This window comes from Electrophorus electricus, chromosome 16 (genome assembly GCF_013358815.1).
Source record: "Electrophorus electricus isolate fEleEle1 chromosome 16, fEleEle1.pri, whole genome shotgun sequence".
NCBI lineage: Eukaryota > Metazoa > Chordata > Actinopteri > Gymnotiformes > Gymnotidae > Electrophorus > Electrophorus electricus.
In genome coordinates this window covers 4,584,989-4,606,845 of record NC_049550.1, presented here as the reverse complement: position 1 = coordinate 4,606,845, position 21,857 = coordinate 4,584,989, and the positions used below count along the sequence as shown (strand labels likewise).

The 21,857-nt window shown below is 41.3% G+C and overlaps 2 protein-coding genes across 2 annotated transcripts; one reads left to right on the top strand and one right to left on the bottom strand.

Annotated features, from left to right (window-relative positions):
- Positions 1-3,378: 3,378 nt before the first annotated feature.
- Positions 3,379-11,321, bottom strand: si:ch211-160d14.6 (equilibrative nucleoside transporter 4). Its single transcript, XM_027015747.2, has 11 exons — positions 11,048-11,321; positions 8,175-8,312; positions 7,914-8,042; positions 7,301-7,414; positions 7,019-7,147; positions 6,795-6,869; positions 6,303-6,577; positions 5,750-5,882; positions 4,867-5,054; positions 4,143-4,383; positions 3,379-3,669 (listed from the first exon to the last, which is right to left on the bottom strand). The coding sequence occupies exons 2-11, from the start codon at positions 8,296-8,298 to the stop codon at positions 3,524-3,526; spliced, it is 1,554 nt and encodes a 517-aa protein (XP_026871548.2). The 5' UTR covers positions 8,299-8,312; positions 11,048-11,321; the 3' UTR covers positions 3,379-3,523.
- A 5,101-nt stretch (positions 11,322-16,422) lies between these two features.
- On the top strand, positions 16,423-21,245 carry ptcd1 (pentatricopeptide repeat domain 1). Its single transcript, XM_027015776.2, has 8 exons — positions 16,423-17,267; positions 17,355-17,495; positions 17,851-18,069; positions 18,169-18,270; positions 18,366-19,157; positions 19,745-19,861; positions 20,091-20,273; positions 20,759-21,245. Exons 1-8 carry the CDS (start codon positions 16,788-16,790, stop codon positions 20,954-20,956), a joined length of 2,232 nt encoding a protein of 743 aa, XP_026871577.2. The 5' UTR covers positions 16,423-16,787; the 3' UTR covers positions 20,957-21,245.
- Positions 21,246-21,857: the final 612 nt, after the last annotated feature.

Sequence of the window (21,857 nt, the reverse complement as noted above, 5' to 3'; positions counted from 1 at the left end):
CAGGAAAAGAGAGCAGTGCCCTCCCTAGTAGGATACCATCCCACCCTAAAAGGCCAGGCTTGCCCTCAAATGTTTTCCAATGATCTATAAACTCCACATTGTTTTGTGAGCACCATTTGGACATCCAGCAGTTCAGCGAAGATAACTGGCTGTACGTTATATCGCCACGCTACATTGGGATGGGACCAGAGCATACTACAGCATCACACATCGCCTTTGCTAATTAAAACACCTCTTCAATATTATAAAATATGTAGAGATATTAAAATATTACTAAAATAATAGAGATAGTAAAAGTGCTTCTGATGTTCTAGGATGTGCAATCTAGTTTATATTAGAAAAAAAGAGAATAAGACTAGAAAAGCTGAGTGAAACTTTTTTTTATCTATCAAAAACATGCTGTGTTTCCCAAAATTAAGACATTCTTTGGATTTTTAAATTAAGCAACTGCTGAACTGGGTCTACTTTTAAAATGAAATTTTGATGTCACCTTCACACTCACAAATGCTGCTCCACAGCTAGATTCTTTCAATAGGGACCATTGGAGGGTATTAGAGAAAACAATGGCTAAAATGCTGAATACGATGTGCAATGGAAATTCTGCCTACATTGTTACTGGGGTAGTTCCAGGCAATTGTTCTTCTAAACTGAATAACAAGGTTTGTATTCCCAGTCATTTCTGGTCTGCCTACTGTTGTCTTTACACAAATCTGGAAGTGAAAGCTTCATGGGGCTTCTTGGGAAAGAATCAAAAGGTTGAAGTGCAGAGCATGCCAGTCACTAATCTAGAGAGAGAATTGAAAAATCTCTATCAAAAAGGGAATTTCTTTCCTGATTTTATAATCACCCTGAATCGACCTCTTATCCTTTTCTGCTTGTTCTCAAGTCCAAGGCGCTGGTTCTTCGCATGTGTGTTCGCTATCCACCTCACCTTCATTACACATCCTGCTGTCACATCAAGGTGAATTTATCTTATGACATTGACAAATAAGTTTTATTTTCAAGTATGTATTCTTCCTTAAAGCAGCATCATCATTTACCAGTGTATCAAGATCTTGTCACATGACAACATTACTTGAAAACAGGCAAAGATATTATGATGTCACTGAGATGACACAGACGACTGCTGAGGTGATTCTAATATTCAGTTTTTATGTGCTGGGAGTTTATGCCCCTGGAGTTTATGCCAGAGTAAAATCCAAGCTCATGTCATGTATGAAAAAAAAAAAAAACAAGTAGTGTGTTCCCTATGATCTTGGCTGAGTCTTTACAATAGATAAAAGGGCCTATGATCAGACTGTCCTTTGCAGGTTAAACATAGGTTTCATAAAAGCAGCAGAAAAACATCTGACATTTGAGCTTTTTCTAAAAGCTCATTATTGAGAGCAGAAGAAAGACCACACCGGACGCAACTCTTCTCAGCTAAGAACAGGCAAATGAGGCTACAATTCACATGGGCTCACCAAAATTGGACATTAGAACATTGGAAATCTGTTGCCTGGTCTGATGAGTCTGGATTTCTTCTGCGACATACGGAGGGTGGGGTCAGAATTTGGTTAAAGAGCATGAAAGCATGGCTCCTTCCTGCCTTGTATCAACAGTTCAGGCTGCTGATGGCAAAGAGGCCCAAAGTGTGCCAAGAAAATAAACCCTATCGGTATAGGGTTTATTTTCTTGGCACACTTTGGGCCTCTTAGTACCAACTGAGCATCATTTAAATGCCACAGCCTACTTGAGTATCGTTGCTGACCATCCCTTTATAACCACAGTGAATCCATCTTTTGATGGATACTGCCAGCAGGATGATGCATTATATCACAAAGCTCAAACCATCTTAAACTGGTTTCTTGAACAATGGGTTCACTGTACTCAAATGGCTTCCACAGTCACCAGATGTCAATTTAATGGCACATCTGCGGGATGTGGTGAAACAGGAGATTCATGGATGTGCAGCTGACAAATCTGCGGTAACTGCATGATGCTTTCATGGAATGCTTCCAGCAATAGTGTGAGTGCCACTATTGTCTTACATGTTTAATTGTCATTAAATGTTGCACAAAGTTGAGGGAGTCTGTGCGTCCTGTTCCGCGGCACTCGGGCAACATTACAGGTACGTATAAAAAGTCTTCTGCTGTCAATATGTCAAGTGCTTTGATCTTGATGTACATGGGATCTGTCCTCAATTAACACTCCCATTCCCCTTTTGAAGAGGCCGAAGTTGAGCCAAAGTAATAAAACTGTGTTTTAAAAGCTGTTCATGAAAAATATGAAAATGACATGAAAGTGATCCCATTTGTGCAATAAAATTGCACTGTAGGGCAATTTCTCAGGTGAGAGGGGAACCAAAACAACTGAAAAGAGGAAAGGCAGGCAGTCCCGATGTTGTCAGTGCTAAAGTACTTAAGGCATTGTGCAAGGTCTGTGTGATCCACTTGTGCAGAGTCCTGCAGCACATATACAGCTTCAGCCTGAGAGAGAGTGTCTCACTGCTTGGAAGACATCTTGCATCGTCCTAGTACCAAAGACCAGGTACCCCAAGGAGCTAAACAACTACAGACCCGTAGCACGTAACATTGCATGAAGTCACTGGAGAGGTTTGTTCTGGGTCATCTTAGCACTCCCGTGAAGGTGGAATTGGATTTACCGTTTGCGTATCTGCTGAATGTGGAGCTTGAGGAGTTGCTCGTTGTCTTGTCATCGTCTTGTGTATTTAAACCTTGTGGGGTTTTTTTCTGTCTCATTGTGGTTCATTGTTCTATGTATGTGGTCTCGTGTTAATCTACTTACCTTTCTTTATGTGTATTGTATACCTTGTTTTCTCTGTTATCCAGCTCCGTGTTTATCCTTGTTTAGCTATGTAGTCTGGGTTTGTTTTACGGCCACTTTGGCTCCTCAACCATTTCATGTACCATGATTATGGACGTGCCCCTAATAAACATCGCTCTGCTCAGTGTATGCATCCTGCCTACTATTGCTTATTGTAACTGCAATATTTATATATGGCTGGAACACCTATTACAGTATTCTTTGCCCTTTAGCATAGCTATAGTAAACGTGTGCACAAACATTACGCAGATATATTTATATTGTGTAGTGTTGCTAAACCTTTTTGTATTCATTTTTTGTTATATTTGCCTAACCGTTGTGTATTTTATATGTTTAACTTGCGTGTACACTGCTGGAACATTCTAATGCCCTTTGAGGTCTTATTTTATCTTAAATGTTTGCATAGCAGTGTTTGACCAGGGTAGAGCAGGGAAAACTAGTGTTTATCTCGCTATGGCACATAATAATATACATTCAAAGCCTCAGCCTACTCATTTAGATAAACCAACAACCACATAATAGATGTAACATTTAACAAACGGCACAACACGATCAGATGAACTGTGTTTATTTTAGCCAGGTGAAATTATCCTTGCCCCTTTAGAAATTCTGCTACGGTGCTACGAGGGGTGGGATGGGGGTTTGTGGGCTCGTGCGTGGGTGTGCATGTCTGTGCACGCGAAGGGGTGGCCATACATCAGAACCTGGGCATGTAGGTGTGCAAAGAGAGGGTGGTGTTGGACGAATGCGCAGGTGGTGTGTGCGAAGTGAGCCCAAACGTCGAATAGGACACGGCCGAGCCCAGCATCAGGCCGGCCATGTAGGACACGGTCATGGTGTTCCCTGTGAGGGAAGAAGCACAAAGAGGACAAGTGCTTACATTTAAGTTTCAGTCACATGGTGAATTCAGCCACAAAGAAGCCCCTGCAGCTATGGCACATATAAGCAGGTGTGCTTCAGCCCTTTAGATAGATAGATATATAAATAGATAGATAGATCCCAGAGGAATATTCAATGGTTAAAGCAGCAAACAAAAAGGTAAGAAATAAGAAACATATTTCAGTAAAAATATATATGTTATTATAGAGTAAAGAGTAAATATGGCTGTGTTTACACGAGTAGAGTATATGACTTGCATATGTACAGACATGTTTACTCTAAAAATTGCATATCAGAAATTTCTTCTGAAATATATTTCTTTCTTCCTTTTTTGCTTGCTGCTATAACCACAGAGGAGATGAATGTTAAGTGAGTGTAATGAATGGTACAAATCAACAGTGCCCACGGTAAGTTCGGCACTGTCTGCATCTTCCCACCTGCCAGCTCTCTCTGCTGTGGCGGCACTCTACCCACAGCCTGGATCATGGGCACCGAGCCCAGATAGCCATTACTGATGCCCAGCAACACGGACAGGGCGCAGGGCCAGGCCGGGTGCGCCAGCAGGGGGTGCCGCGTCGGCGACACGCACATGACGAACAGTGGGAGGAAGAGGACACGCACGCAGGTGCAGGACACCAGCTGTGTCCCGCCCCATTCGTATGGACAGGCTGCCAGGATCTGCGAGGGGAGTGTTCATAGACACTTGAATGTTTGCTGTTTATTAAGTGTATTGTTTATTTTTTAGATTGTGTGTAAGTGTGGGCTAAAACAAATGCTTGATATGTGGCATTTATTTTCAATATATGGGATGAATATGTCCATATTGACTAAACTGTGAAAATCACATATATTATGCACAAGGCTCCATTTTTAGTGGAAGAAAAGTAATTTGCAGTCTTTAACTGCATGGTTTTTCTGTTTTATTTTACTATCTACATTTGGCGCTATGAAATGTGGGCTATATGTATAAAAATGACTGTCAATTCCTTTGTAGTTCAGCACACACAGATGCAGACACTCTCAGATACAATCATTCCAAGCAATGCTGGAGAGCCCACGCAGCATGAAGTTTATCGCTGTCCAAATACTTATGCTCCACGCACCGTGGGTGCACTGCTTTCTGGTCTCTGGTCTACCGAGCGTCGGTTTGTGCGTGCTCACCTTGCCCACAAAGTCGGCCATGTTGAAGAGGCCCATGGTGAGGATGGGCAGCCACTCGCCGAGCGCCTCATTCCGCAGCTCCGACTCCAGCCCCGGGAACAGGCAGAGCGTGACGAAGTACGTCACGCAGATGGAGAGCATGTAGGGCCAGAGGACACGCGCTACCGCGCACCTCCGCAGCGCCGCGTCTAAGAGAGAACAGGGAGAGGGCGAGAGAGGGAGGGATGGAGAGAGAGGGAAAGTGGGAGGGGTAGACGGAGAGAAAGAGGGGAAAAAGGCAGGCAGGGAGTGAGGATGAGACAGCGTGGGCGAGGTAGAGAGAGAGAAAGGGAAGGAGAGAGAGGATTTAGAGAGAGGGAGAGTGGGAAAGGTAGACAGAGGGAGGGACAGACGGAGGAGGTGAAGAGAGGGAGAGGGTAGAAATAGAGTGGGAGAGGAAGCGCAATAGAGAGGAATGGGAAGGGAGAGGAAGAGATAGAAAGGCAGAAAGGGAGAGAGGGGAGGTAAACAGAGAGAGAGATAAGGGGGCGTGGAGGGAGAAAGAGAGTGGGAGAGGAAGAGAAAGACAGGGAAAGACAAACAGAGAGAGAGAGAGAGATTTCCCACAGTTGTGACTGAGATAACCTTTAACAATTTTATAACAAGCCCAGAAGTACTGCTTTAAAACAGCGATCTGAGAGTAGATCCAAACTTCCAAATTCTCTAGGTTACAAATTAAATACATTTGAATCCATAATTACCCTGAAAATCTGAAATGTGCAGGTTGCAAAGAAAGGTCAGACTTTAGCGATGACCATGATGATGATAATGATGATGATGAAAATTATGATGATGATGATGATGATGATGATGATGATGATGAGGACAGGAGTGGTGGCTTCACCTTTGACAGTGACCCACGTCCGCTTGGTTTTAGGTTTGGGCACGTCAAATCTGACATATGTTCCATCGCCATGGCAACCATTAAAGGGATTAGAAGCATCTGCCTCAGCAGGAGGACTTGTTAATGGACCATCCTACAGAGGGAGACAAAGAGGAGACACTAAAAGAGGAGTAAGACATGTAATAGATAAGACCTATTCATTTAACCCACTGTGCCTTAATTTGAGTCAGTGATCACATCTTAACTTGCAAGAATATTCCAGTTACAAACAGGCTGCACATTTCCATCCAAATCTTCTAGCGTGCTTGAGATACACCACAAAGAGTGATGTTTTCTAAAGGCCCATCTGCTACCAACTAGTGCAACCTGACACTGATTAGAAGGTTATATGGAAAGAAGCTTGATCCATTTTGACAAACAAAACAGTGCAAAACAGCAGGAACCTTGTGTGTGTGTGTGTGTGTGTGTGTGTGTGTGTGTGTGTGTGTGTGTGTGTGTGTGTGTGTGTGTGCGTGCGCGCATGTGCTTGTGTGTGTGTGTGTGCGTGTGGTACCTCATCTTCCGTACTGATGTCACGGTGTATCCGATAACCACCTCTCTGCTGCGCAGCTGGCGCTGCGATTTGACCTTTGACCCAGGCGTCACCGTGTTGAACCCGGCCTGTGTGGTAGCGCACAAAGCGGCTCCTCCACACCAGCATGTGCAGCAGAAGGCAGAGGGTTTCCATGGAAACGGAGAAGAGGAAAAAGATAATAGTGTTGTTCTTCTCGTTCTCCACCAGTAGCTTGGTGAAGATGCGACTGAGCGAGACAATCACTCCCGCCGTGCCTGTGTCACAAAGGAAAAAATTCAACTGAGCAAAAATTCAACTGATTTTTAAACTAAATTCAATCTCATTTTCACCAGTATCACTGTATCATATCTATTTTTTTAAAAAGTACTAATAAGTAGGGAACTAAAGTAAATGGCCAAAACAGTGCTTGGAAATCAACATGTGTAGTGTGCTCTTTATTGTCTCTATGATAACACAAAAGTTGCAGCTCACTTTCTCCTGTCATCACGCCCTGGGTGTAGCGCTTGGGTAACATCCCCGTGTAACCATAGAAACTGGACTGCTGCACTGTACAAGTCAAAAAGACAAGCTGTTAGCTAATCTATCTCATATTTAAACATTTAATATTTCAGCACTTTAGAAGCTTAAACCTCTTTGTAAAAGCAGTTGTAAGAGAAAGAGAAAATAATATAACGTGTGTGTATGTATGTTTTAACCTGTGCATCCAAAAGCTACAGTGGCCACAGCGGTGAGAGTAATAGCATAGGACTGTCGGGAGTTGAACAGTTCTAACCAAACATCAAACACACTCACAAACACCAGGGGACCCAGAGCAAAGAGATACCCTACACGAAGCAAAATGTCAAGCATGAGCAATTAAGGCAACCCCAAACATATTTTGAAGTGAAGCTAATAGGTGATAGAAACTCTCATGGTTTGTACAAGGTAATGTTATTTATACTGTGTGTGTGTCTGTGTGTGTGCGTGTGTGTTCTCACCAGCACTGATGCGAGTGTGTAGGCTCAGTCGCTCCACCAGGGCATTATTCAGGATAACAGCACCAAGGGCCACCAATATATATGTTAGACTCATGTCAAACACAATAGGGGAGCCTAATAGACATAAGAACAGAAAGAGAGAGAGAAAGAGATGCCTCTGTCTCCCCTGAGCTATAGTTCTTCCCGTACACTTCCTAGTGCACTAATATACCAGTGATGAAGAGAAATGTGATTTTATATATTAGGGTTTTTTTTTTTTACATTCCAAGTGGCCCCTGGAGGTCTCTGAACATGTCCAGTTGTGACTGAATTTTAGCACATGTCCAGAAGTCACTCAGGTGACAACAGACTTAGAACAGAAGACACACAGTTTCCTTCTCAGTCTCTCTCAACAACAGTCTCACCCAGGACATCTACACACCTCACAGGCCAGTAGAGACCACTGGTTTATCTTATTTAGCTACATTAGTCAGATATACTTATCCAGACAAAGGTACATGCTCATGAGCATGACAGTAGTCACATTCCCTTGGGAATCAAACCCACAACCTTGGTGTTGCTAGCACCTTGTTTGACCTGCTCTCTCAGGTAACCTTACGGCTTATCAGATTACCAGTAAATTTGCGATGGAGGTAGTCCACATCCATTATGAAGCTGTTGTAAGGTAGCAGGAAGCCCACTCCTGCCAGTAGCATTGCAAAGTAGATACCATGGTAACGGTCATCGGGTACCAGCTCAGAGTCTGCAACAGACACATCAAACAACCATGTCAGCACACTCGCCCTGTCTAAAAATCTGAGCTGTTTCACACGCTCTATGGAGCTGCGTGGCCAATGCGCACCAGCACGTGTAGGTCAATTGCACTCTGGCTTACCTCGCGTGACGTGTGCGCTCCTTCTCTCACAGCGATCCTCGTCCGGCAGGCCGCTGAAGCTGAGGGTGGAGGTGGGGTTCTTCTCTCCCCTCTGACCGAGCCTGCTCCACTCCTCTGAGTGCATCCCCTACGAAGGGACTGACATGGAAACACATTCAAATACAGGACTGACACGTTCAAACAGGGCCCTGCTTGTCCATACACTCGGCTTGCGCTTAATGCAGGTGAAGCTTTTAATTTACTTTAAAAAGTTCCACTCAACTGGCTTATCCAATAGGTGGGACAGGAACATATAAGTCTGGTAATCACATGATTACTTTTCAGCCCAAGTCACTGATTCAGATCAACTCCTGGGTTCATTGCACTTGATCATTGGTTCACTGACTACTTTATCTTTAGATTTGGCAGACACTCTTACCAACAGTGACATGTTTATCAGTATGACAGTAAGCCTATGTCTGATCCCTTGGGAAGTGAACCCATAATATTAATTTTGTTAGCATTGTACTATACCAGGTGAGCTACAGAAACACTTTGACATCATAAAACTGTATCATCTTGTCTGCAGCACACCAGACTAGTAAACTGTGTTTAATGGCCTCTCTTTGTTGAGGAATGTCTTTTAGATGGGACTTTCTGCATAAACAAGCTAAGGAGCCACTCTGACTAACTAGATTACACTATAGCTATTCAACCCCACAGTAACATTTTCTGCTGACAAGGCATCCATGAGAAAATACATGAGGTCAATGGTCAAAACCCAATCCGTACCTCGAGTACTTCGAACCTCAAGTGTGGCTCGGCTTGAAATACCTTGCTTCAGGTCTCATGGAGGACAAGTATTGAAACTATTTTCTGTCCTGGCTCCAAGATGGTGGAATGAACTCCCGCTTGCTGTCCGGACAGCAGAGTCCTTTGCGGTTTTCAAACGCAGACTAAAGACCCATCTATTTGCAGAATATTTAAAAGACAACTGACCCTGCTCCAAAATTGACTGACTATATTAATACTTATTGTAGGGTACTGTTTATGTTGTTTAACAAACTAGCACTTATTGTTTATTGCACTTATCATTGTTTTAGATAGACCTTATGTATTTTGTACTTCTAGGTATCAGCATTGATCCCTGTATTCTACAGTATTCTAGTTCATTGGTATGTTGAACTCTAACCTACTGTACTGTACTAGGATATATTCTATGAGTAAATGACAAAGCACTTTTGTAAGTCGATCTGGATAAGCGCGTCTGCTAAATGCCGTAAATGTAAATGTAAATGTAAATGTAAATGTAAACTCCACACGTGGCACAGAGATTACGGAGCAGCTCACAGTTTCTTAGCAATATGTTTTTAGCTCTGCATTTTAAAAACTTTATCATCATTTGTTATAAATGTTTTAGTAGGCTTATTTTTTATAAAACAGAACTTAGACATTTTATGAAGGCCAAGATTTTTAATAATGTTTACATTTTTATGCTGCCTGCAACTCTCAGCTATTCTCAAGCAGATACAGCTCATTTACTTAGTCTGTTTAGTTCATGATTGGTACATCGCCACTTTGATAGCCACCAGTAGAGAGGTTCTGAATCCAGTCCACATGGATCACCAAACAGACCAGGTTTTTGTTCTGTTACTGCTCCCTACACATCTTGGCTGGGTAATCCAGACCAGCCATTAATTTCCCAGTTTAGGCACATAGGACGTTTTGGAAACAAACTAAACCTGGACTAGGAACCTCTGGATTTGGACATGCAGGGTTATGACCGCATATCAGATGCAACATAGCTTCTGCAAATAATAACCCTAATATGGAGATGTTTTTCTATACATAGCATTAAGTGAGAATGTTTCAAGAAAACCGTCCTAAAGACCCCCTTTCCAAGCACTGAGGTAAACATACTGTCTGTAAAACACCAAAAAGAAAGTACTCCATGTCATAGACAATAATTAAAACCATAATGTGCACAGAAATGGCTTAAAGGAGTTAGATAATACCTCCGTAACACAATTGCAGCGTACTTGTAGACTATAGGATGTGTTTGTAAAAGATTACAAGAATCTGCACGTGTACAAAATTGTATTTGCACAAAAGTGTGAAAAATGAAGAAAAAAGATGCTACTGTATTTGAAAGGGACCATCATCATGTATAAATAGATAATATTTTACGTATAAGCGACATCAATAAACTCATGATTATATGAGTCGACCTCTCTTTCGCCCTCGGAGCATTCGTGGCTTAAACGCGCTTTTTCCGCGCTGCCACGCGTTTCTACACACGCGCGAGGTTCAAGTCCCGAAACACGAGGCGAAGATGTTACATTAAACCAATACCCAGTACCACGCAGACCAGTGGATTATGGAGGAAACCTGCTTTAAAATTAAAAATAATGTTGTAACATACTGTTCACGTATTTACGGAAGAAGCTATAATATAGTGGAGCTTGAAAGGAGCGTGACCAAAGGGTGCCAAGGCAAGACAGAAGGTAGAGGTCACCAGTGATACTATAAACGCAAAAATCATTCATGCACTTGTACTAGGCATTGATTTACGTTATCAGTCAGTGATAATACTAGCCTGTATTGTACGAAGAGAACGTACAGAATAGCAAAAACAACAACGATGTCTGAATATATCCATGTGATAAAACCTGGAAGACTCAAATGCGTTAATTTGTATAAATGCCTGATGTTTTGACTGGCACGTTTAATCCAAAAATATTTATAAATATACAAAATCATTCCATAATTCTTCACGCAGTCCGTTATATAATTCAGGTTGTCTGTCTCCTTGTATAAAAAATATATACATTTATAGATGCTATGTTACCACGAAGAGATTATTTAATGTCTCTAATTGACAGCAGGTCTCTTACCTTAGACCAAAGCGTCCTGTTGTATGTCAGGTCCTCGTTAGGACAAATCGATAATTGCAACCCAGTATGTCGTTTCATATAGGACTAAACGTCGCTCTTAGGTTTTCTCCCACCACACTCTCTTGGCTGCTCAGCCGTGTAACTATAGTTACCACTCCGATTACCATGTATGAGGATTTCGTTAGTCAGTCTGAGTCAGGTGACTTGACGAAATATCCCATCGAATGTATGTAAACAAAATATAACATTTATGCTTATCGTAACAAATACTTAACATTTTGACCAATTTCCTTAGGCAATAGGCTAAATCTTCTTCATATATATCTCCGAAGAAGATTCTAGGTGAGTAACGTAACTGCAGTGTACTGTACTGTAGTAAGAGTTGTACAGATATTTCAAAAGGTTTCCAGAGAAACAGAACGTTTCGGACAGAGGTCCTTCATCGGCTGGCTGTTCAGCTGTATGCATATATATATATATATATATATATATATATATATATATATATATATATATATATATATATATATATATGAGAGAGAGAGAGAGAGAGAGAGAGAGAGAGAGAGAGAGAGAGAGAGAGAGAGATTAAAAAGGATTCATTTGTTATTAAGCCATCTGATAAAGGTGGAGCTGTTGTCATTTGGAGAAAATACCTTTACAAGAAAGAAGCAATCAGGCAGCTTTCTGATACTAGTTTAAATCTGACATCACACCACAGTTACAGTCTACCATCCAATCCACTATTTATCATGTCATTTCAACACCTCCCTGACTCTGCATGAAATCTTATTGTAGATAACCCTTGCTGTATCCATTTCTGTCTTCTCCCTAAAATTCATAAGGACAAAAATCATGTAAATAATATACCACTTTCTGAATGACATTTTTCAATCAATTGTTCCATCCTTACCTACATATGTTAAAGACTCTTCACACTTTTTACAAATCCTTGAGCACCTGAAAGAAGAATTGCTAACTGCCAGCTCCTTGCTTTTTTCAATGGACGTTAAACGTTTGTATACAGTCATCCCTAATGAAGATGGTTTGAGAGCTGTAAAACATTTTCTTGATGCAAGATCCAAGAAAGGTTCTCACACAGATATTCCCTTAAGACTGGCAAAACTTGTTTGAACTCTGAACTACTTAACCTTTGACTCAAAAATTAGAGGAGTTAGTATTGGTACTAAAATGGGACCATCCTATGCAAACCTCTTTGTTGGATTCGTTGAGAAACACTTTTTTGAGCAATATACTGGACCTGTACCCTTACAATTTCTGAGATACATTGACGACATTTTTGGTATTGCTACATGCACGTTAGAAGACCTCCAACTGTTCATTTTTTCATTTTCCAAGTTTCAGCCAGCTCTTGAATATACATGCTGGCACGAGGATAGCATTTTTATGTTTTGCTAAAGTTTAATCATATTTTTGTTTAAATACCACCATCTATTATAAACCTACAGACTCCCACTCTTATTTGTACAATTCTTCACATCCCAAAGCCTGTAAAAGCTCCATCCCTTACTCACAGCTACTTGGACTTAAATGCCTTTGCAGTGTGAATGAAGTCTTCCTCCAGAAAAGTATGGAAATGTGTGAATACGTTCAAAACTGTGGGTTTGCTGAGGAAGTCATAGTGTAACGCTTGGAGTTAGTGCTATTGAAGTTTTACTCAAACCCGGATGAACAGAGAGCTTTAGGGCTGGTAGAGGGAACCCTGTGAAGCACGTGGAGGAAACGCGAGCCACACTCACTCAGTTTTGTAGGAATCTTGCTGGTTTATTCGCTACTTGACATGGGCTCGCTATTGGAGTATTGTAGACAGTTCACACATGAACTGTAGAAACATCCAAAGCTCATAACGCGTTACTATAGAAGTAAATAACGACGACAATGAGCTGGGTCCAGTAATTTCCGTGCTTTACAGTACAAACCAAAACCTCCTCTGCGTGGCCTAGATGCATACGCCTTTTACGTAAACGTAACTTAAAGGGACAGTACACATTACTGACCGTTACAATAGATGATGCCTTTGTTCGTGTTTCAACTGTTCAGAGTGGACGCACTGACCTATAAATAATCAGATGTTAAGGCAACAATAATTCCTTTGGTGCTGACTTATCATCCTATAAATAAAACAGTGGCAGCTATTACAGATGAACACTTCAGCATGTTGCAGAAACTGCATCCCTTTTCATGGATCCTCCACTAATCTTCTACCAATGAGACAAAAAGACATGGTTGTCAGGAATTAAATAAATGATCATTCAAATAATGGCTGTGGTACTGTAGCCTGCAATCGCTCTAGATGTGCTACGTGTAAATGTATTAACACAGACAATAAAATAACTGGCACAAAAAAATCGGTTTCTTGAACATGTTCAGACCATCAGAATTAAGGATATGTCGTTTCCAGTGGCAAGGCATTTTAATACTAATGGACACTGCACTAATGATATATCTGCTTGCAATGCCAGTTACATTAGGAAACTCAAAGAAAAAGAACTGATCTACACTCTTGGAACTTTAGAACCCCATGGAATGAATGTTATGATTTAAACATCTACCTTTTCACATATAAACTGGCCCCTCCTACTATTAGTTCAGAAGCACTTTGCTTGAACAGCCGACGAAAGACCTCTGTCTGAATCATCCTGTTTCTCTGGAAACTCTGTACAATTTTGAATATCTCTCTAGATATATATCTATTTTGCACAGAGGTTTATGATCAGCTGTGCAAGCAAAGCACTTCTGAAGTATTACGAGGTGAAATCAGACCAGTTGATGTTAGAAAAGGTAAATGTTTTTGTTTCATCTGTAGGATAGCAGTGGAGGTTCCTTAAAAAGTAATAATTTTATTCAGTTTTATTTTTAGAATGACAAGTGAGCATCAAAGGAACTCTAGTAGATTGTTTATATGCCAGAGCGTCAGTTGTCTGAACATGTAAACACAAGGAAATGTATCACCTATGACTTCCTGAGGAAGATCACAGTTAAGAAAATATTCACAGATTTTCGTAGTTTTACGGAAGTCTCATTCTCATTGCAAATGCAGTTAAACCTTAATAGCTGTGAGTAACTCAGAGTTTTTGCAGATCTTGGAATGTGAAGAATTGTAATACAAAGAAAAATTAGGGTTTGTATAGGTTCAGAATAGATGGGGGTATTTAATCCAAAATTTTCAGACTTAAATGAAACATCAAAAATGTTATCCTCATGGCAGGATGTGCTACATATATATGTTAGCCTAATGTTATGATGTTACCCTAATCCTAAAAACTAATCCTAAAATAATGAACTCTTTTGAGTAAATACCTTTCCCCTTTTTTACACATTTAATTTGAGATAAGGCAATAACATCAACAATAATAATAACAATTATCATTACAATAATATGTTACTGATCATTATAAAATCTAGCAATAAAGAACAGGGTCACCTTTGCATACCAAAGATCTAATAACTTCCTAACAAATGTTTGTAGATCATATATACCTCTAAAACCCTTGCAGAACAGGAAAATGGCACATTAGCTTTTTTCCTAACATCTATTCACTTTGATTTTATGGAGTTATGCGGTGCACACAAAGATCTTTCTGGCATGAACTGAAAGAACGCAAGGGCTATTAGATAAGATAGAGCAGAACTCTTAAATAATACATTGCCTTCATTTAGGTCAGGTCATAAAACCTCGGGTTCAGCAATTCACTGCAAAGTTTGAAGGCAACTGAAGAGACTGTGCAGAATTTAAACTAAGGACGAACAAATTGGCCCATGCAGCGAGTTGGTGGTGGTGTAGAACGCTGAGAGGCAGGAACCTTTCACCCTCTGTTCATGGACTGCTCGTTCTGTCCTTCAGACTCTGCTTCCTGGTCATCTCAATCAAGAGCATTGCACACACATGCATGCATGCATGCACACATGCACACACACAAAAAATTGAACATTTGGTCTCCATGGTAACCTGTGGAGGGGTATTGTTTCCAGATCTCTCAGGAGATGCTGAGAAAACAAAACAATCCTCATCACCCTGATTCTCTGTGTCTGCAGTGTGTGTGTATGTGTGTATGTGTCTGTAGGAGTGCCTGTAAATTCACTATGTGACAGGCAGATAGTCAGCCACCAACACAAACATCAGTGTCTACTGTCAAATGTTTTTCAGTGTGAGAACAATATAATTGGGAGGTTACAAAATAGGTGGGAGGTTGAGCTGCAGAACTGGATGTGCATTTGTGTGTGTGTGTGTGTGTGTGTGTGTGTGTGTGTGTGTGTGTGTGTGTGTGTGTGTGTGTGTGTGTGTGTGTGTGTGTGTGTGTGTGTGTGTGTGTGAGAGAGAGAGAGAGAGAGAGAGAGAGAGAGCGAGAGCGTATGTGTGTGCATGTGTGCATGCGTGCAAAGCAAGAGAGAGAGACCGGGGGGGCGTGGAGTGAGAAAGTGAGAGGCCACAGAGGGAAACATTAGAAGAGAGAGACATCTTAATTATATCAGCCTGGAAAAAAATTATATAATTACATTATAGTTCATTACTGGCTTCTTTCATGGAAATATTCAACAAAAGAATATTGAATCTCTGTGATATAATAGTTTCTTAATGTATAAACATCAAAATAACTCAGTGGAAAATATACTTGTTTTCCTAGCATGCCCAAATAAATAAATAAATAAAACAAAGCACATTGAATCACTTTATTAGTTTTCTTCAAACACAGGCTACAAGAAATATTTCTTAGTAAAGTCGGTGCTTGTAATGGACAATGAAGAATACACACACTAAAGTAAACCAATAAATACAACATACAGTATGCAGTACACTGGTGCTTAAACAAAGGAACAAAGCTGAATATAGAAAAAAAGTAATAATAATAAAATATACAATGCAGTCACCGTTAAAAAAGTATCACAGATTCTGACAATGGCTGAGTATCCAATGTTTGTGCCACAAGCAAGCTGGTTAAATCAAGCTGTTCTGCTAATACAGAAGCATCAATGTGAAGTTCAAACAATGGTAATTTTGGGGGGTTTTCTTCCAACTGATCTGCCTCCGTAGCTAGTCAGGAAATGCTGAAAATCACAGCTAAAAAAAGAATATGTTGTTTCCTGTTAGGCCATTACCAAACTGAATCTGACTGGGAAAACTGAAAACTTATGTGATTCATGGTGTTTTTTTTTTAATAACGATTCTACATTCATTCTAGTTGCAAAGAACATAGGTTGATAGGTTGAATATATGAGTAGGTTGATGTTTTCTAAGGGTTTGGTGTGTACTTGCTCGGAAACCCATTGATTTTCATTCTCAAAAATCCCGCTAGATGGCAGTAACAAGTAAAATGTGAAGCTTTCTATTTCTTTCAACGTTAAGGAGAAAAAGAACACACGCCTGAAGCAGAGCCAGTACGACCAATCAACGAAGACGTTTTTAATATTTAGTTTTAGAAATGCATTTTAAGTTACTTATATGACATTTTGTGGTTTGCTATTATAACTACTAATTCGGTTGTGTCAATTAAATACGTTTTTCAGCATTACTTTTGTAAAATGAAAGGTTGGTGAAACATTGATCTGCTTCTCTTGTCTGACTGAAGCTACAGACCACAGAGGAAACACGTGGGTTATTAGCCAGAAGTGTTTCACCCCGGCACCTTGGAAAACAAAATTACGGTATTTAATCTAAACACAGAAAATGCTATTGTTTCGCTGTATTGTTTAGCTTTATAACATTACATATAGTATCATCATGTTACGTTGCGTGCTCTTGAAAAGTCTGCAAGCGGGCAGCAACAACGTCAGCAATCTTGTCAGGGTCGCAGCATCGGTCTCAAATGAAATCCGCCCCTTCTCGGCCTACATCTCGGACCAGAGTTGGCGAAAGACAGACTTTCAGTCAGCCCAAAGATCTTATTGTGATTCTGTACAATTTAGAGCTACAAGAAAGGCCGCTATTTTACACGATACGAGGTCACATACGACCTCAGGCTACACCGAAGAGATTGAAAACACGGATGAAGGGGCCGACCACGACCAGTTTGGGGAATATGGGAGGGACTTTTCCTCCAGGACAATCTTCCGTAAAACGTCCGCAGAGCAGCAGGATCTGAAATACCGAGATACAAGAGAGGACGATTCGGTGGTGAAAAAGTTTAAGTCCAAAACAGGCCGACGAAACACTCAGTACTGGTATTTCCTTCAGTGCAAGAAGCTCATCAAAAAAGACAAAGTAAGCGTTGATTATCTAGATTGAAAAAGAAGTTAAGATCCATTTAATTATAATAAATATAATCTCTTGTTTTCTCCCTCGCTCAAGCTGGCCGAGGCGTTAGCGTTATTTGAGGGTGACATGCTGGAAGGAGAACGGCTCCAGCCAGAAGAGTACAATTACACTGTACTCATTGGGGGATGCGGACGAGTCGGATATGTCAAAAAAGCCTTTCAGCTTTACAACAATGTGAGAGAACGCGCATAAACACTAAATAGGAGACTCCCACTGTCATGCACGTTAAAGACAAGCTAGTGAATGCTGTGATTATTATGAATGTATTCTGTGGTCTGGTCCAGGAAGTTGCACCTGTTTTCTCATAGTTAAGATCTGAAGATAAATAGTGATCTAGCTTTTTATGTCTGCATTTGTTTAATTTTGACACTAGCTATGAACATATTTAAGTAAATTCATGGGCTTACAATGTCATCAGACAGTACTCAGCTCATGTTATAATTCACTGGCTGTGTTCTCATGGTTTGGATGAATTAATGTTGCAGAGACATGTAAAGTGATATTGAGTAACTCAATAAATGTTTATCAGATGAAGAAGCGAGGTTTAGAGCCATCAGACGCCACTTACACCGCCTTGTTCAACGCATGCAGTGAGTCTCCATGGAAACAGACAGGCCTGGAGCAGGCACTGAGGCTTCGCCAGGAATTGCGCAGGAAGAACATTCTTCTCGCTGCTATTACCCAGCATGCACTGCTCAAAACCTTCGCCCTGGCTGGCGACATGAAGGCCTGCTTTCAAGTTCTGCGGGTATCGACTGATGTGTTGAGCAAAACTTTGCATGTGTCATACCTTAGAATTGTTTCTTTAAAAGTAACATGATGTTGGTCTATGTATGTATGTCTATAGGAGATGCTCCAAAATGGGCAGCCCATAACGCAAGAGACATTTCAGTACCTGCTCATGTGCTGTGTGGAAGATAAGCAACAAGGCTTCAGACTTGCTTTACAGGTCTATACAGACACAAGTTTACACACTTATACACCTGCTTCCAACTAAGCTACTTAAAAAAACAAAACAAAAATTCAAACTGGTTTATTGTGCAGGTATGGTACCAAATGCTTAATGCAGGCCTCAAACCAGACACAAAGAATTATAACCTCCTCCTCCGTGCTGCAAGGGATTGTGGGATAGGCGATCTGACCTTGGCTTCTACGCTACTGTTGAAAGAGCAGAAAGAGCCCGCACAGAAGGAGTCCCCTCAGAGAAGTGGTCAGAGGTCAAAGGTCAGTGAATGGAGCCCGTCTTCCAAGCCACTAGACATGGACATGTTTGAGAGCCATCTGTTTGCAGCAGCCATGTCCACTGACTCCCATGAGCTGGACACAGCACCTCTTGGCCAGTGGCAACGTGGAGACTGGCCCTCAGAGGTGGAGTCTCCAAGTGGGGGTGATACAGATGCTCCGGCAGAGCATTGCTTCAGCGTGCACACTTCGGACTCGACATGGCAGACTCAACTGATGCCAGTGTCCCCAAAGCATGACCTTGCGCCCTGCCCTCCATCCAGTCCGTCGGTGTCACCCAACTCCCGCCCCCTAAACCTCTTGGACCCGAGCACTTGTCACCCAGATGTGGTTGCCTTGGGGACCGTGAACAGCGCATCTGATAGGCTGGCACTGATGGGCAATCTGGAAGGCTTCTTGAATAAAATGGCTACCGATGGCCTGAGCCCCACCATCAAAACGCTCACGCTGCTGGCTGACGTGATGGAGCCAAGCAGTCAGTCTGTGCAGAGCTTGATCTCTGTCGCTAAACAGAATCAGGTGAAGCTGGATGTGGCCTTTTTTAATACTCTGATCAGGAAGTTTGCTAAAGCAGGAGACCTGGAAGGAGCAAAGGTAAGAATATTTTTACTGTTTTTTTTATATTGTGTTCATTTTGATTTAATGCCTTTATATGTATGTCTCCATATAAGTAGATCATTAGATCATTTGTCTTCACCAAATTGTAAATCACTGCCTTGATTCTGGTAATTGCAGATCTCCAGTTACTCTACCACCGATTGTTGTGTGGCCCAAATATTTCAGGCTTCTTCCCAAATTTAATGCAAGTTCCAATTGTAAATGAAACATTATTGCATTAATTACCCAATACAAATTGTCATGGGCAATACAGAAAGCCTGCAAAGGAGTGGTCGCCCATCCATTGAATCCAAACTGGAATGTCAGTAGTTGTTAGGCCTGCAAGCTATGAAAACACTTATCAATCTGTATGTAAAATCATTAATTACTTTCTTTTCTTGTGGGAAGACTCTGGGAGTCCTTGGTTGAATGGAGATTGACTTGCAGGCAGCATGTTAACATTAATCGTGTGCCACAATGCATCAACTTTAAACTCAGTTGAAACCCAACTGTATTGTCTTGGCTAATGCTCTTTTTACTTCTCTCTGTCTCTCTCCATCCATCCATCCATCCCTGACGGCCAGGCTGTGAAGGCCCTCATGCTGGAGAGGAAGCAGGCTATGAATGCACAAACATTCTGTGCCATTGCCCTGGCCTGTAGACGCAAGACTGACGGGCTGCAGCTTCTCTCAGACATGGAGGTCTTAACCCTTAACATTTAGCGCAGTTCACCGTCTCAAGATTGAACTAATACTCTTGAATCGTGAATTTATCTGTAACACTGTTCGATATAGAAAAGGCTTTGTGACCTAGACTCGAGATAGCAATCACGCATCATCTGTATCTGCTGTCTTGCAGGGATATAGGTTTTGTACTGTTGGGTTAGTATAGTGGCAGCTCTGACCAATGGTTGTGTGGATGGCTTCACAGGCATGCGGCGTAGGGGCCAATGTCCACATATTCAGCGCTCTGATTGGCCAGGCATCCCGGCGTTTGGATTACGCCTACCTGCACGAGCTGCTGCAGCAGATGCACAGACTCCAAGTCCCACCCAATGAAGTCATCATCCGGCAGCTTGAATTTGTAGTGCAGTACCCACCCACCTACGACAAGGTCAGTTATACTCACACACACAGTGTCTACTGCAACTGGCCCCCTCTTGAAATCTGTGACCATAAACATGCTGCAGGGATTTAGAAATTTGCCAGGATGTTTTCAGGCCTGTGAAATTGGCTTGGACAGTTGCCTGGTGATAATGATGAATTATACCATTTTATCCTTAGATATCCCCAAATTATAGCTTTGGAGCAGAAGACACTTTAGAGTACAATCCAAAAAGCTGGCCTCACAGCTTGCAGTGCTATGTAGCCTGAACACACCGCCTTTTCTAGATGACCAAGATAATTTCCTTCTATACATCATTTAAAAGATGCCATTGTTATCCATGATATAAAACTAGAGAACAGCAATACAAATGGAATGGATGTGGTTTTTACCGGCAAACTATTTTTTTTCTTGTTTTATATCCTTAATAACACAGTTAAGATGGGAAGTAGTGTCAAACCAAATTATTTATTCTCTCCTTTCTTCCTCTGCAGTTCAAGTCGAAAAACACCTACTTGGAGAAGATAGACGGCTTCCGTGGTTTCTACAAAGAGTGGCTGAAGTTCATGCCAGGCCAGGAAACTCCTCACCCGTGGGACAAATATCGCCTCCAACAAACAGAGGACCAACATTATGGAACTGACTCCCAGTCAAACGAGACCACAAAAGTAGTCAATGAGGTCATGAACTAAGGGATTTGAATAATTTTAACCGATTCCCACTAATAATTTAGTTATGTTGCTCTTGTTGTTAAATCCTGGACAGGGCAGGACTTCTATGTGACATCTCTGCTTTCTCTGAAGGGCCAGAACTTCAACCTAAAATGCAGAACTAAGAGATCATTATAGTTGAGGCACAATTGTCTTCCTGTTGAATTAAATAATCCAGTTAGATCACAGAATTGGAATGCTCTGCCAGCCTGTGGCTGGGTGTACATACATACTGCAAAAAAACATTTTCTATTAAAATGTTCAAAAGGAGTTTCATCACTCTTTTTACTCTAGTGGAGTTTAGCTCCTTGGACATCTGAAGGTACCACGTAACTATTTTTGCATGGTTAGTTTGCACCTGCAAGTTCTCAGCTTTGGTGTTAATACTTTCATTCATACTCTATTAATTCATGTTCATTCCAAACCTATCGATTTTTATAGATATAATAATTAACTCACTATGTTTGGTCTTAATGAGCCCTGTGTTTCACAACCCACTAGCCAGAAGAGCCTGGTCAGTCCTGGGATTCCAACCATTTGTCTTTTGGATGTCGGCTTGCTTCTCTGATGACAAAGTCTGATAGTGTGTAGACCTATTCACCTTAAAAATTAATGTTTCAAAGATAAAACAAAAAATGGCTTATTCTGACCTCTCTCCCATGACGTACATAACCAGTGCAAATTCAATCATATTCATACTTTTAATGATGGCCCTGGTTGATCAGGGACGTGAAAGGTGGCTGAGGGTCCAGGCTTCAGTTACTAAGGCCAGGCTGGGTACTCCGTTTCCTGGGAGTGTAAGGAGCAATGCTGACCAATTCAAGATTTTTGAGTTGTTGATGGTGGCAGAGATTTGGAGGAGCATTAGTTTCTTTTTTACAGT